This window comes from Coregonus clupeaformis, chromosome 24 (genome assembly GCF_020615455.1).
Source record: "Coregonus clupeaformis isolate EN_2021a chromosome 24, ASM2061545v1, whole genome shotgun sequence".
Classification (NCBI taxonomy): Eukaryota; Metazoa; Chordata; class Actinopteri; order Salmoniformes; family Salmonidae; genus Coregonus; species Coregonus clupeaformis.
In genome coordinates this window covers 18,869,570-18,884,481 of record NC_059215.1, presented here as the reverse complement: position 1 = coordinate 18,884,481, position 14,912 = coordinate 18,869,570, and the positions used below count along the sequence as shown (strand labels likewise).

The 14,912-nt window shown below is 43.2% G+C and overlaps 1 protein-coding gene across 1 annotated transcript; it reads right to left on the bottom strand.

Moving 5' to 3' along the window:
- Window positions 1-11,105: 11,105 nt before the first annotated feature.
- r3hdml (R3H domain containing-like) lies at window positions 11,106-14,673 on the bottom strand. The gene is made up of 6 exons (XM_041845047.1): window positions 14,402-14,673; window positions 13,442-13,801; window positions 12,925-13,043; window positions 12,614-12,716; window positions 12,060-12,175; window positions 11,106-11,839 (listed from the first exon to the last, which is right to left on the bottom strand). The coding sequence occupies exons 1-6, from the start codon at window positions 14,405-14,407 to the stop codon at window positions 11,698-11,700; spliced, it is 846 nt and encodes a 281-aa protein (XP_041700981.1). The 5' UTR covers window positions 14,408-14,673; the 3' UTR covers window positions 11,106-11,697.
- Window positions 14,674-14,912: the final 239 nt, after the last annotated feature.

Below are 14,912 nucleotides of genomic sequence, written 5' to 3'. Positions count from 1 at the left end.
TGAGGGAGATTATCAGTGGTCTTGTATGTCTTCCATTTCCTAATAATTGCTCCCACAGTTGATTTCTTCAAACCAAGCTGCTTACCTGTTGCAGATTCAGTCTTCCCAGCCTGGTGCAGGTCTACAATTTTGTTTCTGGTGTCCTTTGACAGCTCTTTGGTCTTGGCCATAGTGGAGTTTGGAGTGTGACTGTTTGAGGTTGTGGATAGGTGTCTTTTATACTGATAACAAGTTCAAACAGGTGCCATTAATACAGGTAACGAGTGGAGGACAGAGGAGCCTCTTAAAGAAGAAGTTACAGGTCTGTGAGAGCCAGAAATCTTGCTTGTTTGTAGGTGACCAAATACTTATTTTCCACCATAATTTGCAAATAAATTCATTAAAAATCCTACAATGTGATTTTCTGGAGAAAAAAAATCTCAATTTGTCTGTCATAGTTGACGTGTACCTATGATGAAAATTACAGGCCTCTCTCATCTTTTTAAGTGGGAGAACTTGCACAATTGGTGGCTGACTAAATACTTTTCCCCCCCACTGTATATATACTCCCTCTGTCATTTGTCTTTGTCGTCATTGTATATGTTGCTTGTTTCCTGAGAGGAATCTCTCCTACTATTTCCTGAGTACTTTATATTTTGCACTTTGGGTTCGCTGTCACGCTCGTCTGAAGGAGGAGACCAATGCGCAGCGTTGCGAGTGAACATGATGATTTTATTAACTTAAAGCAACCACGAAGAAAACAACAAATGACGATCCGTGAAGTTCTATACTGAATACTACTAACAGCAACAAAGAAACAATAACCCACAACACAAAGTGAACTCACACAGTATAAATATGGCTCCCAATCAGAGATAACGAGCCGACAGCTGACACTCGTTACCTCCGAATGGGAGTCATACGACTAATCAAACAATTAACCAAACATAGAAAATGCACAACCAGAAATCCCCAACATAGAAATACACCCAAACAATGAAACTAAACAACCCTGGCTCAAATATCAAGGTCCGTGGAGCCAGAGTGTCACATTACCCCCCCCTAAAGGTGCGACCTCCGGGCGCACCAGCATACAGTCTCGGGGAGGGTCTGGGTGGGCGTCTGTCCCTGGTGGCGGCTCTGGCCCAGGTCGTGGTCCCCACCCCACCTTAGTCACTATCCGCTTCCGTATTCCCTTCCTCATGACCACCCCCAACTAAACCCCACTGGATTAAGGGGCGGCACCGGACTACGGGGCAGTACCGGACTAAGGGGCAGTACCTGACTAGATGGCGGATCCTGGCTGGCTGGCTCTGGCGGATCCTGGCGGGACGGCTCTGGCGGATCCTGGCGGGACGGCTCTGGCGGATCCTGGCGGGACGGCTCTGGCGGATCCAGGCTGGACGGCTCTGGCGGATCCTGGCTGGACGGCTCTGGCGGATCCTGGCTGGACGGCTCTGGCGGATCCTGGCTGGACGGCTCTGGCGGATCCTGGCTGGACGGCTCTGGCGGATCCTTGCTGGACGGCTCTGGCGGATCCTGGCTGGACGGCTCTGGCGGATCCTGGCTAGACGGTTCTGGCGGATCCTGGCTGGACAGCTCTGGCGGATCCTGGCTGGACGGCTCTGGCGGATCCTGGCAGGACGGCTCTGGCGGATCCTGGCTGGCTGACGGATCTGGCTGCTCATGGCTGGCTGACGGGTCTGGCTGCTCATGGCTGGCGGAAGGCTCTGGCTGATCCTGTCTGGCGGAAGGCTCTGGCTGATCCTGTCTGGCGGAAGGCTCTGGCTGATCCTGTCTGGCGGAGAGCTCTAGCGGCTCCGGTCTGGCGGACGGCTCTGAAGGCTCATGGCAGACGGGCGGCTTTGCAGGCTCAGTACAGACGGGCAGTTCAGACGGCGTTGGGCAGACGGACAGTTCAGACGGCGTTGGGCAGACGGGCAGTTCAGACGGCGTTGGGCAGACGGGCAGTTCAGACGGCGTTGGGCAGCCGGGCAGTTCAGGCGCCGTTGGGCAGACGGGCAGTTCAGACGGCGTTGGGCAGACGGGCAGTTCAGACGGCGTTGGGCAGACGGCCAGTTCAGGCCGGCTGGCGACGCACATCGTGGACCTGGTGCGTGGAGTAGGAACAGGCCGGACCGTACCGGGAACACCCACCACTGGCCTTAACTGGGGATCAAGAACGGACCGGACCAGACTGGGAACACACTTCAGTCTCTCATGCCGTGCCACAACAACTTCCCTCCTCTACTCGCCAATGGCTCCCGTAATCCGATAGCCTTCTCTCCTTTTCTCCCTGTGGCAGCCTCCTGCTGCCCAGGCGCCCAAGCCATGTGCCCCCCCCCAAAAATTTTTTTGGGAGTAACCACGGGCTTCCAGCCTCGACTCCGCGCTTCCTCTTCATACCACCTCCTCTCGGCTGCAGCTGCCTCCAGCTCTTCACGAGGGCGGTGATATTCCTCCTCAGACCACCTCCTCTCGGCTGCAGCTGCCTCCAGCTCTTCACGAGGGCGATGATGTTCCTCCGGTTGTGCCCAAGGACCCTTTCCAGCCCGAATCTCCTCCCATGTCCAAAAGTCCTTAGGAGGCATCCATAACTCCTGTGTCCAGACCCCTTGCTCCTGGACGCGCTGCTTGGTCCTTTTTTGGTGGGTTATTCTGTCCTGCTCGTCTGAAGGAGGAGACCAATGCGCAGCGTTGCGAGTGAACATGATGATTTTATTAACTTAAAGCAACCACGAAGAAAACAACAAATGACGATCCGTGAAGTTCTATACTGAATACTACTAACAGCAACAAAGAAACAATAACCCACAACACAAAGTGAACTCACACAGTATAAATATGGCTCCCAATCAGAGATAACGAGCCGACAGCTGACACTCGTTACCTCCGAATGGGAGTCATACGACTAATCAAACAATTAACCAAACATAGAAAATGCACAACCAGAAATCCCCAACATAGAAATACACCCAAACAATGAAACTAAACAACCCTGGCTCAAATATCAAGGTCCGTGGAGCCAGAGTGTCACATTCGCCCTGTGCCTTTTTGTTTATGAAGATATATTTTGAGCACAACAGCGTTTGGGTTTCGTCCCGCTTTGATCTATGGTGCTTAAATAAATTCAGTAGTTCTAAACCTGCGACTGCCTCCTGCCTACTCCTCTCTACACCAGTGACACCACCTTAGAACTGTGTTGAGGCCAAGGTGTCTCTTTCCCAAAAAAAACTTCACTTGCACTCACATCCTATTGTCTCATTAGAGAGATTTGTTTTGATTTTGATTGATGACACTGTACTACTGTTTACTACTGTAAACTTAAGTGATTGACACAGGTATTGCCTCTTAGCAGACAACAAGGTGACAGAACTTTGATTAAAGTATGTGTAAGGCATTTATCATGTTATTTGATTATCGTATCAGGCAAATGCTTTCCAATGCCCTTTATGCCAACACTGACACTATATATGAGTCATATACTGCATCTCCTAAATTCAGTCTTAATCTTAATCTCAAATGGCAGATCACTCCTGTCCAATCCCAGTCCAGGAAAATGAAATGAGTTAATGTCAGAGGTCAGACATCACATCCAAGGAGGGCTGAGAGTGATTCTGAATGTCCACCCTGTTCCCTATATAGTGCACTAACTCTGGTCAAAAGTAGTGCTCTGTATACTGCAGGGAATATAGTGCCATTTCAGACGCAGCCCAGGTAATGTCCACCAGGGACAAGAACTCATAACTGCAGGTCATGCCTGTGACACGCTAATGTCAGTATTTGTAAGTCTCCTGATGCATGAGAGACTTTGGAATTAGAAGAGACCCCTCATCAACAGTGATTTGCAGCATTCTTGTGTCTGCACAAAGAAACATAGCAACAGCTGGTGTGTTCCACCATATAGAGCACCACAGTGGAGGTGTCATAATACCCATAAAATCTAGCAGTCAAACAAGGAAATGGTTCCAATCATTTTTCCACCATTCATTTTTCCCATAGGGGATTTTTTGAAACACTTAAAATAAGGGCTGTGTTTCGTGTAGGCTTACCCTGGCATGACATTTTGATAACCATGTAAATCTCTCTCGTACAAGGTGGCTTTTATCAATATATTCGGCTCTATTTACTCTCAGATTCGAAAATGCTAATTAGCATCAAAGTAGACATCATGCAAAACTACAAATCCCTGCAATCACCTGCACGTCATCTCTAGCTGACACCTTTGTTAACAGGTATTGTGTTAAATTAAAACACAAGACAGTTCACAGAAATGTTAGCTACTACATTTAGCTAGAATTAGATAGTTCATTCAGAGATTCTTACCTTTGCCTTGATTCGGCAGTCTCGTCCAGATCATCATGGCTTTTGTAGTTCTTTATGATAAAAGTCACCTTGCCCTAAAGAGATTTACACTGTTACCAAAACGTCATGCCAGGTTAAGCCTACAAGAAACACAGCCCTTATTTGAAGTGTTTCTAAAATCCCCTATGGGAAAAATGAATGGTGGAAAAACGATTCGAACCATTTCCCTGTTTGACCGCTAGGTTTTATTCACTGAAACCTGTGAAAGTGCTTTGAACATTTGACTGTATTATAAAGGAAAGATGGTACAGTATAATAAAACCAGAAGACCCCAACAGTTTTGAATAAACAATGATGCTACTCTTGTGTGCCCTTCTTAGAGCAACTAATATCGCTAGTTTGGTTGGTCAAATATGTTTTGCATCTCCCTGACTCATATGTAAATCATACCATGTGTGATCAATGACATAATGAAAACAAACCCCAAGCCATTTACAATAGGCCACAGTACACTTCTGAAAAGGCATGTTCTGGCACTTTGTAGTGTAACTGAGTCACACTCAGGTTGCTGATGCTGTCAGGTGTTTTCCTAGTTTTCCCAGGTGGTTCCCATGTGTTTTTCAGGTGAAAGTCCAGTGTTATCGTCTGACACAGAGTCTGAGGCTGCTCTCCACACCTTTCCACTATCCTGGCTACAATTCCACCCTGATTCACTCTGACTCAGTCTTTTAAAGTGCTTGACACTCTAACAGGACATTCAGTCCAGTGCCGATAGTGGTCCTTTACTTATCATGTTATATAACACTGCCAACGCTTTGACATGCCAGGCTGACATCAGGCTCATCAGTCAGTCTCAGCTTATTATGGGGCCCTTTTTAACAACCTTCATATCTTCGCCACACCTCCTAGATTACAGTCGTGGCAAAAAACCCAGAGCAAAAGAATGGCAATGATATTTTCTACATTGAATGGACCTGCCATAAGAGAATCCCTCTGCAGTGTGTATTGCATACTACGGTTTAAACAAAAGTCAACAGCTGGTGTGAGCTCCACCATATGCACCGAAACCGTGAGGTGATAAAAGACAGAAACTGTGTACTCACCACCAGCGAATGGAAACTCCATGCTTGTACTGACTTGTGAGTTCACATTAACCATCTCTCTCCTCTCCCTGTTTCTTTCTCATGTATTTTTCTTTTTCTTCTGTATTCCTAAAGTTCTAGGGTTTAAAATATGGAAGTTAGCCACCGGCTGCGTTATAATGAGGAAGGTGGTGTTGGTGCAAGGTAAGGCCCCAGCATTAGGTAGGTACTAGCTGTTATCTTATTGATTTTCCTAATCTGGGAAAATGTGGGTGGAGAGGTTAAACAGTAACCAGGCTCATAAAGAGACCACATATATATGTCAGGAAGCTGTCACTATAGCAACAAGATGGTAGAAACAGAAATCTTGTCTGTAGACAAACTTTTTATTGATGTGCATTGAGTAAAGGAAGGAAGGAAGAATGGGAGACTGTGAGAGGGAAGGCGGAGAAAGGGGCATGAAAGAGAAAGAGGACTGGAGAGGGTGTCACCGCACCACCTCAGATGCTGAATGAAGTTTCAAGCTAATGTTTTGGTTGAGAAAAAAAACATTTTCTCTCCAGGTTATGAACAGACAAACACTGGACAAATACAATATGATACAAATATCCCTGCGAATAGCAGCAAGTTGATAACATGGTACAGATCAAGTTTTCTTCTCACACTGATATTGTTACAAAATAGTTCATTAGTTTTCCTTGTGGTAACTTTCACTTTTGGTTGAATGCATGGGTCAGTTGCTGTCCTGAAAAAGAATTTCCCATGTTGGCCATTTCCCACAGAATCAGATATCCTCTGAAAACTTTGAAATGTTCATTGATTGAGTAGGTGTCATATAATTTCACTCTTCAAATATATTTTACAAGCATGAACATGTAAAGAGGGATGCATGCAGTACATATTAAGACTATATTGTAGATTATTGTGTTATGGATGTGAACCATTTTGGACGGAATAAAAGACACAAATCATATTTTCCTCCCAGTCACTCATTGTTAATGGATATAAACCAATTGAATCTTATAGTTCAGGAGGGTCCACTGATGCAGCAGATTTCCCTATAATTATGACCAGAAAAGCTGCATTAGAGTCCAGTTTTATAATAGCGATTGACTCTCTCTCCAGATGAATATGGAGAATCAATGAGGTGAAAACAAGACAGCAGAGCAGATCCCCTAGCCTCCCCTAGCCTCCCCTAGTCTCCCCTAGCCTCCCTTAGTCTCCCCTAGCCTCCCCTAGTCTCCCCTAGCCTCTTCTAGCCTCCCCTCCCTTAGCCTCCCCTAGCCTCCCTTAGCCTCCCCTATCCTCTTCTAGCCCCCCTAGCCATCCTTAGCCTCCCCTAAACTCTTCTAGCCTCCCCTAGTCTCCCTTAACCCTCCCCTTGTCTCCCTTAGCCTTCCCTAGCCTCCCCTAGTCTCCCTTAGCCTCCTCTTGTCTCCCTTAGACTTCCCTAGCCTCCCCTAGCCTCCCTTATCCTCCCCTAGCCCATCTTAGCCTCCCTTAGCCTCTCTTAGCCTCCCCTAGCCTCTCCTAGCCTCCCCTAGCCTCCCTTAGACGCCCCTAGCTTCTCCTAGCCTCCCCTAGCCTCTCCTATACTATCCTAGTCTCCCTTAGCCCCTCCTAGCTTCACCTAGTCTCCCTAGCCTCCCCTAGCCTCCTAGTTAAATAAGCTCAGATGCAGGCCAGGGGCCATTTGAGATAATATGCACAGATAGCCAGTCATTGTGTCCATTTTATAATATCTATGCCAGTCATTGTGTCCATTTTATAATATCTATGCTGACATGCTGTGTTTAGGTATATATGAATTCTAAGATGGGATTGGCTGTTGCTAGTAACAAACACCCATTCTAGGAAAATAGGAAGAAAATTCAAGTAAAAGTACTTGAAGTCTCTTGAAGTCCTCCTTTTAATACAGATATAAGTGAAAAAGCAACCTGGAACTGTAAGGTTTATTAACACTGCTGAGTTAAACTCCTTTCTTTTTTATTCAAAGAATGCTTGACAGTGATGGCACGTTCAGGCCAATCATGAGCTATAGTAAGTGTATTACAATGTTATAAAAAAAAAAGAATTGGTCTACAAGAGAACAAATAACCAACATGTCTTTAAATCTACAGTAAACAAATGTGTTATACAATAATAATAATAATAATAAACTAATAAAAAACAGTGAACTCTAAAAGTGCTTATTTTTCAATACAATTAGCTTCACAAAATGTCACTCAAGAGCCAAATAATCAACCAAAAGCAGTGCAAACAGTTTGTGGACGTCAAACACGTTGCCATAGGCCTACAAATACACTACATGACCAAAAGTATGTGGACACCTGCTCATCGAACATCTCATTACAAAATCATGGGCATTAATACGGAGTTGGTCCGCCCTTTGCTGCTATAACAACCTCCACTCTTCTGGGAAGGCTTTCCACTAGATGTTGGAACATTGCTTCAGGGACTTGCTTCCGTTCAGCCACAACAGCATTAGTGAGGTCAGGCACTGATGTTGGGCGATTAGGCCTGGCTCGCAGTCGGCGTTCCAATTCATCCCAAAGGTTTTTGATGGGGTTGAGGTCAGGGCTATGTGCAGTCCAGTTAAGTTCTTCCACACCGATCTGGACAAACCATTTCTGTATGGACCTCGCTTTGTGCACGGGGGCATTGTCATGCTGAAACAGGAAAGGGCCTTCCCCGAACTGTTGCCACAAAGTTGGAAGCACAGAATCGTCTAGAATGTCATTGTATGCTGTAGCGTTAAGATTTCCCTTCACTGTAAGGGGCCTAGCCCGAACCATGAAAACAGCCCCAGACCATTATTCCTCCTCCACCAAACTTTACAGTTGGCACTATGCATTCAGACAGGTAGCGTTCTCCTGGCATCCGCCAAACCCAGATTTGTTTGTAGGACTGCCAGTTGGGGAAGTGCGATTCATCACTCCAGAGTCCAATGGCGGCGAGCTTTACACCACTCCAGCCGACGCTTGGCATTGCGCATGGTGATCTTAGGCTTGTGTGCGGCTGCTCGGCCATGGAAACCCATTTCATGGGTCCCGACGAACCGTTTTTGTGCTGACATTGCTTCCAGAGGCAGTTTGGAACTCGGTAGTGAGTGTTGCAACCGAGGACAGATGATTTTTACGCAGTACGCGCTTCAGTACTTGGCGGTCCCGTTCTGTGAGCTTGTGTGGCCTACCGCCTCACAGGTCCTCAACTGGCAGCTTCATTAAATAGTACCCGCAAAACACCAGACTCAACGTCAACAGTGAAGAGGCGACTCCCGGTTGCTGACCTTCTAGGCAGAAATGCAAAGAAAAAGCCATATCTCAGATTGGCCAATAAAAAGAAAATATTAAGATGGGCAGTCTGAGATATGGCTTTTTCTTTGCAACTCTGCCTAGAAGGTCAGCATCCCGGAGTCACCTCTTCACTGTTGATGTTGAGACTGGTGTTTTGCGGGTGCTATTTAATGAAGTTGCCAGTTGAGAAGCTGTGAGGCGCCTGTTTCTCAAACTAGACACTCTAATGTATTTGTCCTCTTGCTCAGTTGTGCACGGGGCCTCACACTCCTATTTCTATTCTGGTTAGAGACAGTTTGTGCTGTTCTGTGAATGGAGTAGTACACAGCGTTGTATGAAATCTTCAGTTTCTTGGCAATTTCTCGCATGGAATAGCCTTAATTTCTCAGAACAAGAATAGACTGGCGAGTTTCAGAAGAAAGTTATTTGTTTCTGGCCATTTTGAACCTGTAATCGAACCCACAATTGCTGATGCTCCAGATACTCAACTAGTCTCAAGAAGGCCAGTTTTATTGCTTCTTTAATCAGCACAACAGTTTTCAGCTGTGCTAACATCATTGCAAAAGTGTTTTCCAATGATCAATTAGCCTTTTAAAATGATAAACTTGGATTAGCAAACACAACGTGCCATTGGAACACAGGACTGATGGTTGCTAATAATGGGCCGCTGTAAGCCTATGTAGATATTCCATTAAAAATCAGCCATTTCCAGCTACAATAGCCATTTACAACATTAACAATGTCTACACTGTATTTCTGATCAATTTGATGTTATTTTAATGGACAAAAAAATTGATTTTCTTTCAAAAACAAGGACATTTCTAAGTGACCCCAAACTTTTGAACGGTAGTGTATATACATATCCTTTTGTAAAATATATTTCCCTTTATTACTTTCCAACCCCACCACCCCTTCCCTAATTGGAGTAAACTAGTGAACAACAACGCTTAGGCCTCTACTTCCAGCTTATACATACTATATACATTTTATGGACACAGTCAATTTTACAATCATCATATTTTGTTTGTTTTTACTCCTGAACTTCCTCTACCCTCAACCTCTCCGATCATTTTCATGATGTCCATCCTGTTTGCTTCTATATGCAATATCTTTCTAACTGTGCTCTTTCACGAAAACTCTCAACCAATAACCTATATACTTATTATGGACACAGTATGCTTTACATTAGTTATCTTGCTGTTATTAGTTGTTGTTAGTTGTGATTAGTCCCATCCTTCAGCTCCATTCAACACCTCCCATCTATCTCTTAACACCATCCATATTGGATTTCTATTTGCCATATATTTTTCAACTGTACTGTGATGTTTTACAAAAGTTCTGAACCCTTCTATTCTCATTGTTTCTACAGATTGTAAATTGAAAATAAACATTTTTGCTAAAAGTATTATTATATATACTTTTTAGATCACCCAGTAGTGCTATCTGCAGTGTTAGCTCCAGGTAAATATTGCAATCCTTCAGCCATTCCTGACCTGTGTCGAAAAACAAGCTACAAATGGACAGTACCAAAACAAATGATCTAATGATTCTGTCTCTTCATAGCAAAGTCTGCAGAGCTGGGAAGATTGTATCTATATAAAAATTCTAAGTTTTGAATCCGGTGTCGTTTTGCCTATCAGTTCATAAACACTATGCCATGGAATCGGTACGTCAAAAATCTCTTCCCAACTATTTCGCAATCTATATGGGACGGCTGTCAATCCTTTCGTCCTTAAATGAAACTGGTATACTTTTTTATTTATCACAATTTTCTTTAACCAATTATGATCTTTAATGCAGGGCCGACAGACAAGTTACTTACTTTTTCCCCCTTCCACTTTCCTCTTCCATTTTTGCGGTAATGTTGCAATTATTTGGTTGTAATTTTGGGTAGAGCAGACATTTCCATATGTTTTTGTTAGCTGCATTTGCAACATAACTGCACCAGTCCTACCTATGATATAAATTACGAAGATTATACTTTTTCTTTTTTTTTTATAAAAAAAGAATGGTTTTTTATCAATTACTATATTCGAGTTTAACCACAATATATGTTGCATTATTTGTTCTGTCATTTCTGGAGGATTAAATTGAAATTGCAACCAACTTTCTTTGTGTGGTCTACCACTTCGTGGCTGAGTCATTGTTGCTCCTAGACTTCACAAGCTCCCAGAACGGGACCGCCAAGTGCTGAAGCGCGTACCGCGTCATCTGTCCTCGGTTGCAACACTCACTACCGAGATCCAAACATCATTACAGTTGACCTGGGCAGCTCTAGCAGGGGAGAAATTTGAAGACCTGACTTGTTGGAAAGGTGGCATCCTATGACGGTGCCACGGTGAAAGTCACTGAGCTCTTCAGTAAGGCCATTCTACTGCCAATGTTTGTCTATGGAGATTAAATGGCTGTGTGCTCGATTTTATACGCCTGTCAGCAATAGGTGTGGCTGAAATAGCTGACTCCACTGATTTGAAGGGTTGTCCACATACTTTTGTATATATAATGTACATTGCACTCATCTTCTCAACATTTTCAAAAAAGGGATATAATGAAATGAATACAACAGAAGTCCTGTCTGGTTTTTGGTAGCTTGGTTCTTTCTGTATGTCCTGGCCCCAAATGGAGCTTTGCAACCCAATAGTTTACATAGATTTAAGTTCATTAGGCTTATAATTAGGCTTATTTCCATGCGGAGGGGAGAATCGACATCATCATGACCAAGGGGGGGAAAACATTATTTCCCAAACATTCAGTGGATGGATCAAACATTCGTTTATGATAAAACACAAAAATAGTGGTACTATAATTGAATCGCAGATTTTTTTGTTGTTGTAATTTTTGTTGTTTCCGACTTTGTAAAAGCAGGTCTTGTGCTTTGTTTAGTTTTTTAAATTTAGAAATCCTTCACCTCTCACACTTACCCTCTCTTGCAGTTGTTGTTTGTTGATGAGATAAATGGAATGGAATAGTTCACCAGAAGCAATTCATTCTTAAAAGCCTTCCATTATAACAGGGAAAGTATGACTGATGTGTTTTTAATACCTTTTTCTTTTCTTGGCTTTGGCTTTTGAACCACTGAAGGAACACTGGTTTCTGTTACATGAACCTCCATATTTTGATGGACAGGCAGAGCACGGTTTGCCACTCTTATAGGGAGCCTCTCCAACCCAGTTCCCTCTGGAAGAGCAATAAAACATGGTTAACTGCTAATCTTGTTTGCTTGTTTGTTTCCTGTCATTATAAAGGATATTACATTAAATATAAGGCTCTGATGAGTCTAGCTCATACAATAAAAAAGGAATGTATTAATCAATATTGGGTATGTACTGTAAATGTATATGTGTTCATTATAACAAGATGGCTTGCTCTTGCCATGAACAGAGATGTGTGTACTTACTTGATAGAGTAGTTGCAAACCAGGAACACTGCTGTCCTCCAAGAGCTCCCGTACACGTTCATGTTTGAGCATTTGTTGATGGCACATCCCATCCTATTGGTATTGGCCCAGACCATCTGAAATTTGTTGATGTAATGTGTAGTTCTCATGGTCAACATGATCAATCACAGACAGTTCTCACACACAGTCACCCAATTTCTTACTAATACAAATATAAACTGTACCAGCAAAGCACTTATCTTCTGTAAATAGAAGACCATGTATAGTACATATCACAATAAAGAAGTAGGATCTTAATTTGATCACTCTTTTGTTGGATATATTTGTTTTTTTAAAAGGCTTTTAAAGTTTGTAATTTCCATTTAGAAATTTCAGACTTGATTTGCCCTAACAAAAAATGTATCAACCCCTACAAAAATATCCATTAATTATAATCCACACAATAATTCACATTTCCTGTTGCTGCAGGATTATTTTCCTGCTGTAGCAAACTGGCTCAAATTAAGATCCTACATCTGTACATTCGCATTTAGTGCAATATCTAAGCTACACACCTGTGTATAGTGGGAACAAACTGGTCCACTGCATGTGTTGGGATAAGAGAAGGAGTATTTCTCATCCTGCCAGGACCTCACCAGCTCAATGATTGACTGGTATCTAGGAGAAGGAAGAGACCTTTCAGCGTTTTATGTTTCTTAAAATACCACCCTACTTCATATTTTACCAGATATACTGTACCGTTAGATAGTGTTCCTATAACAGTCATGGTTGAACAAAAAACACACCAGATCTCCAACAATCACATAAACAACAGCAATACAAAATCGTTGTAAACATGGAAAGAATAGGGGCAGTTCAACAATACCTGCCAGAGTTGATGGACAGGTTCTGGCCCATATATCTCATGGTCTGTGACGGTCCATGATCCCATATGCAGCGGGAAGCCCAGGAATCTGCTGATTTAGCCAGTTGCTCATCCCACACCTAAAGCATGGAGAGAGAGAAAGAGAGAGAGAGCAGCTGTTCAACACTTTTCAAAGATTAAATAAAAATAAAAATACATTCACCCTGCCCCTGTCCCTGGCATAAGGAAGGCTTTACAGATATTCACTGGTCCTATCTTTCTAGCGACTCTTTGTCACATTATGTTTGATTATGTCTGTACTTACCTATGTGAGGTTTGACTTATTCAATAAATATACATAATTAAACATTTAGAAAAAAAATGAATTCTAAAATGTCAAATCTAACTCTAGCGTAGAGCAAAAACACCACAGTTATGTTTCAGATTTGATTGAGTGTTAGTAAGCCCAGCCATAGAATGTGACAGAGGAGCAGTCCCTTGTTTTCCTCCCCTGGTTCAGTAGATGCAGGGGCCTCACCATGATCTCCATATTGGCAGCTTGAGGGAAGACCTGGGAGCGGACACGGTTGTGATAATCCAACAAGGAATTCATTTCTCTGGAAGAGATGGCTCGCCTCCTTCGGCTACGAGGCACGTTGATGCTGGTAAGATTCAGATTACTCCAGTCAGAGTCAGGGTCTGCATCGAAGCCAGGTCTGGTTAGGTGGAGAAGGTCGGTCTGGTTGGATTTGGATATGGTCCGCACAGCAGCAGCTCCAGTGTAAGGCATTGACCACAAGATGGCAGCGAAGAGGAGCTGAGCACAAGCAGGAACCATCTCGACCCTCTTCTCTAGTCTCTGGGTAGGGCTCTGGCAGCACAGGGTTCTAGTAGGCTTCTGTGGAGAGCAGAGGCATTGAGGGCAAGAATGTTAAATGTTAAAAAGAATGGTTGGGGGAAAGCTTCTCTACAGCAACCCCTCGGCTAACTGCCTCGTAATTTTTCTAATTCCTGTGCAAAGTGTTAGCTGGAATTAAGAATTAATAAACAACTTAATGATTAGAAGTCAGAATCAAGTTTACACAGGAGACAAAGAGAATAAAATTGTTTCAATTCCTAACGTATTGTCTGTAGTTGGGCAAACAATATAGATACCGGTAGCTAGACCCTAATATAGAGACAAATAACCATAGTTCAACCATATTGAATGAATATGTCAATTGCACAGACAGAATGTAATCATGAAAAGTATTACTCAAACTGTACTTATAAACAACTATTTGCAATCAATATAATATTCATTCAATTTGACTAAAACAAATGTGTCTGTTGAACAAGTAGCCATTCATTCTCACACATCTAATAACATCAATAAATACTATTAACTTTCTTATTGCTTAATTGATCTCATATAGTTATCACATAATCTCATTTATATTCAATAAATAAAAAGGCAGCATGAAAAAGCAGCTGTAACAGTGACCCAGACAGTACATACCTTCATCAGTGATTCTAGCCCAGTAGAGCAAAGCAGAGCAGCCAGCTAGGAGAAGAGAAGCTCAGCAGATCCACACTTAAACACTAGGCTTTGCAAACAAGACCGTTTGACATCTGTGGCAGGGAAATTTAACTGGGCCAACTCTCTCACAGGATATCTGACGCACTCACAAGCCCTCCTGTCTTCTCCCTCTTCTTCTTCACCCTCTTCTTCTTCTTCCTATTCTTCTCCCACAGAGATGTTCCGTCCCAGGGGCCAGAAAACAATTTGATAGGCAATTTAGCTTTCTCAATACACTCATTATGTAAACTCACTGCCAGTCCTGTAAAAAACACAAACACAAGATTTTCCAGTAATAATTCAATTATTACGGGGCGGCAGGTAGCTTAGTGGTTAAGAGCGTTGTGCCAGTAACCGAAAGGTCACTGGTTCTAATCCCAGAGTCGACTAGGTGAAAAATCTGTCGATGTGCCCTTGAGCAAGGCACTTAATCCTAATTGCTCCTGTAAGT

Excerpts from the sequence above, each read along its gene's own strand:
- r3hdml (XM_041845047.1), bottom strand. Across the intron at positions 13,044-13,441 it reads CTGCCAATATGGAGATCATG|GTGTGGGATGAGCAACTGGC; the intron begins GTGAGGCCCCTG and ends TCCATGCTTTAG. Across the intron at positions 11,840-12,059 it reads GTTTGCAACTACTCTATCAA|AGGGAACTGGGTTGGAGAGG; the intron begins GTAAGTACACAC and ends TTGCTCTTCCAG.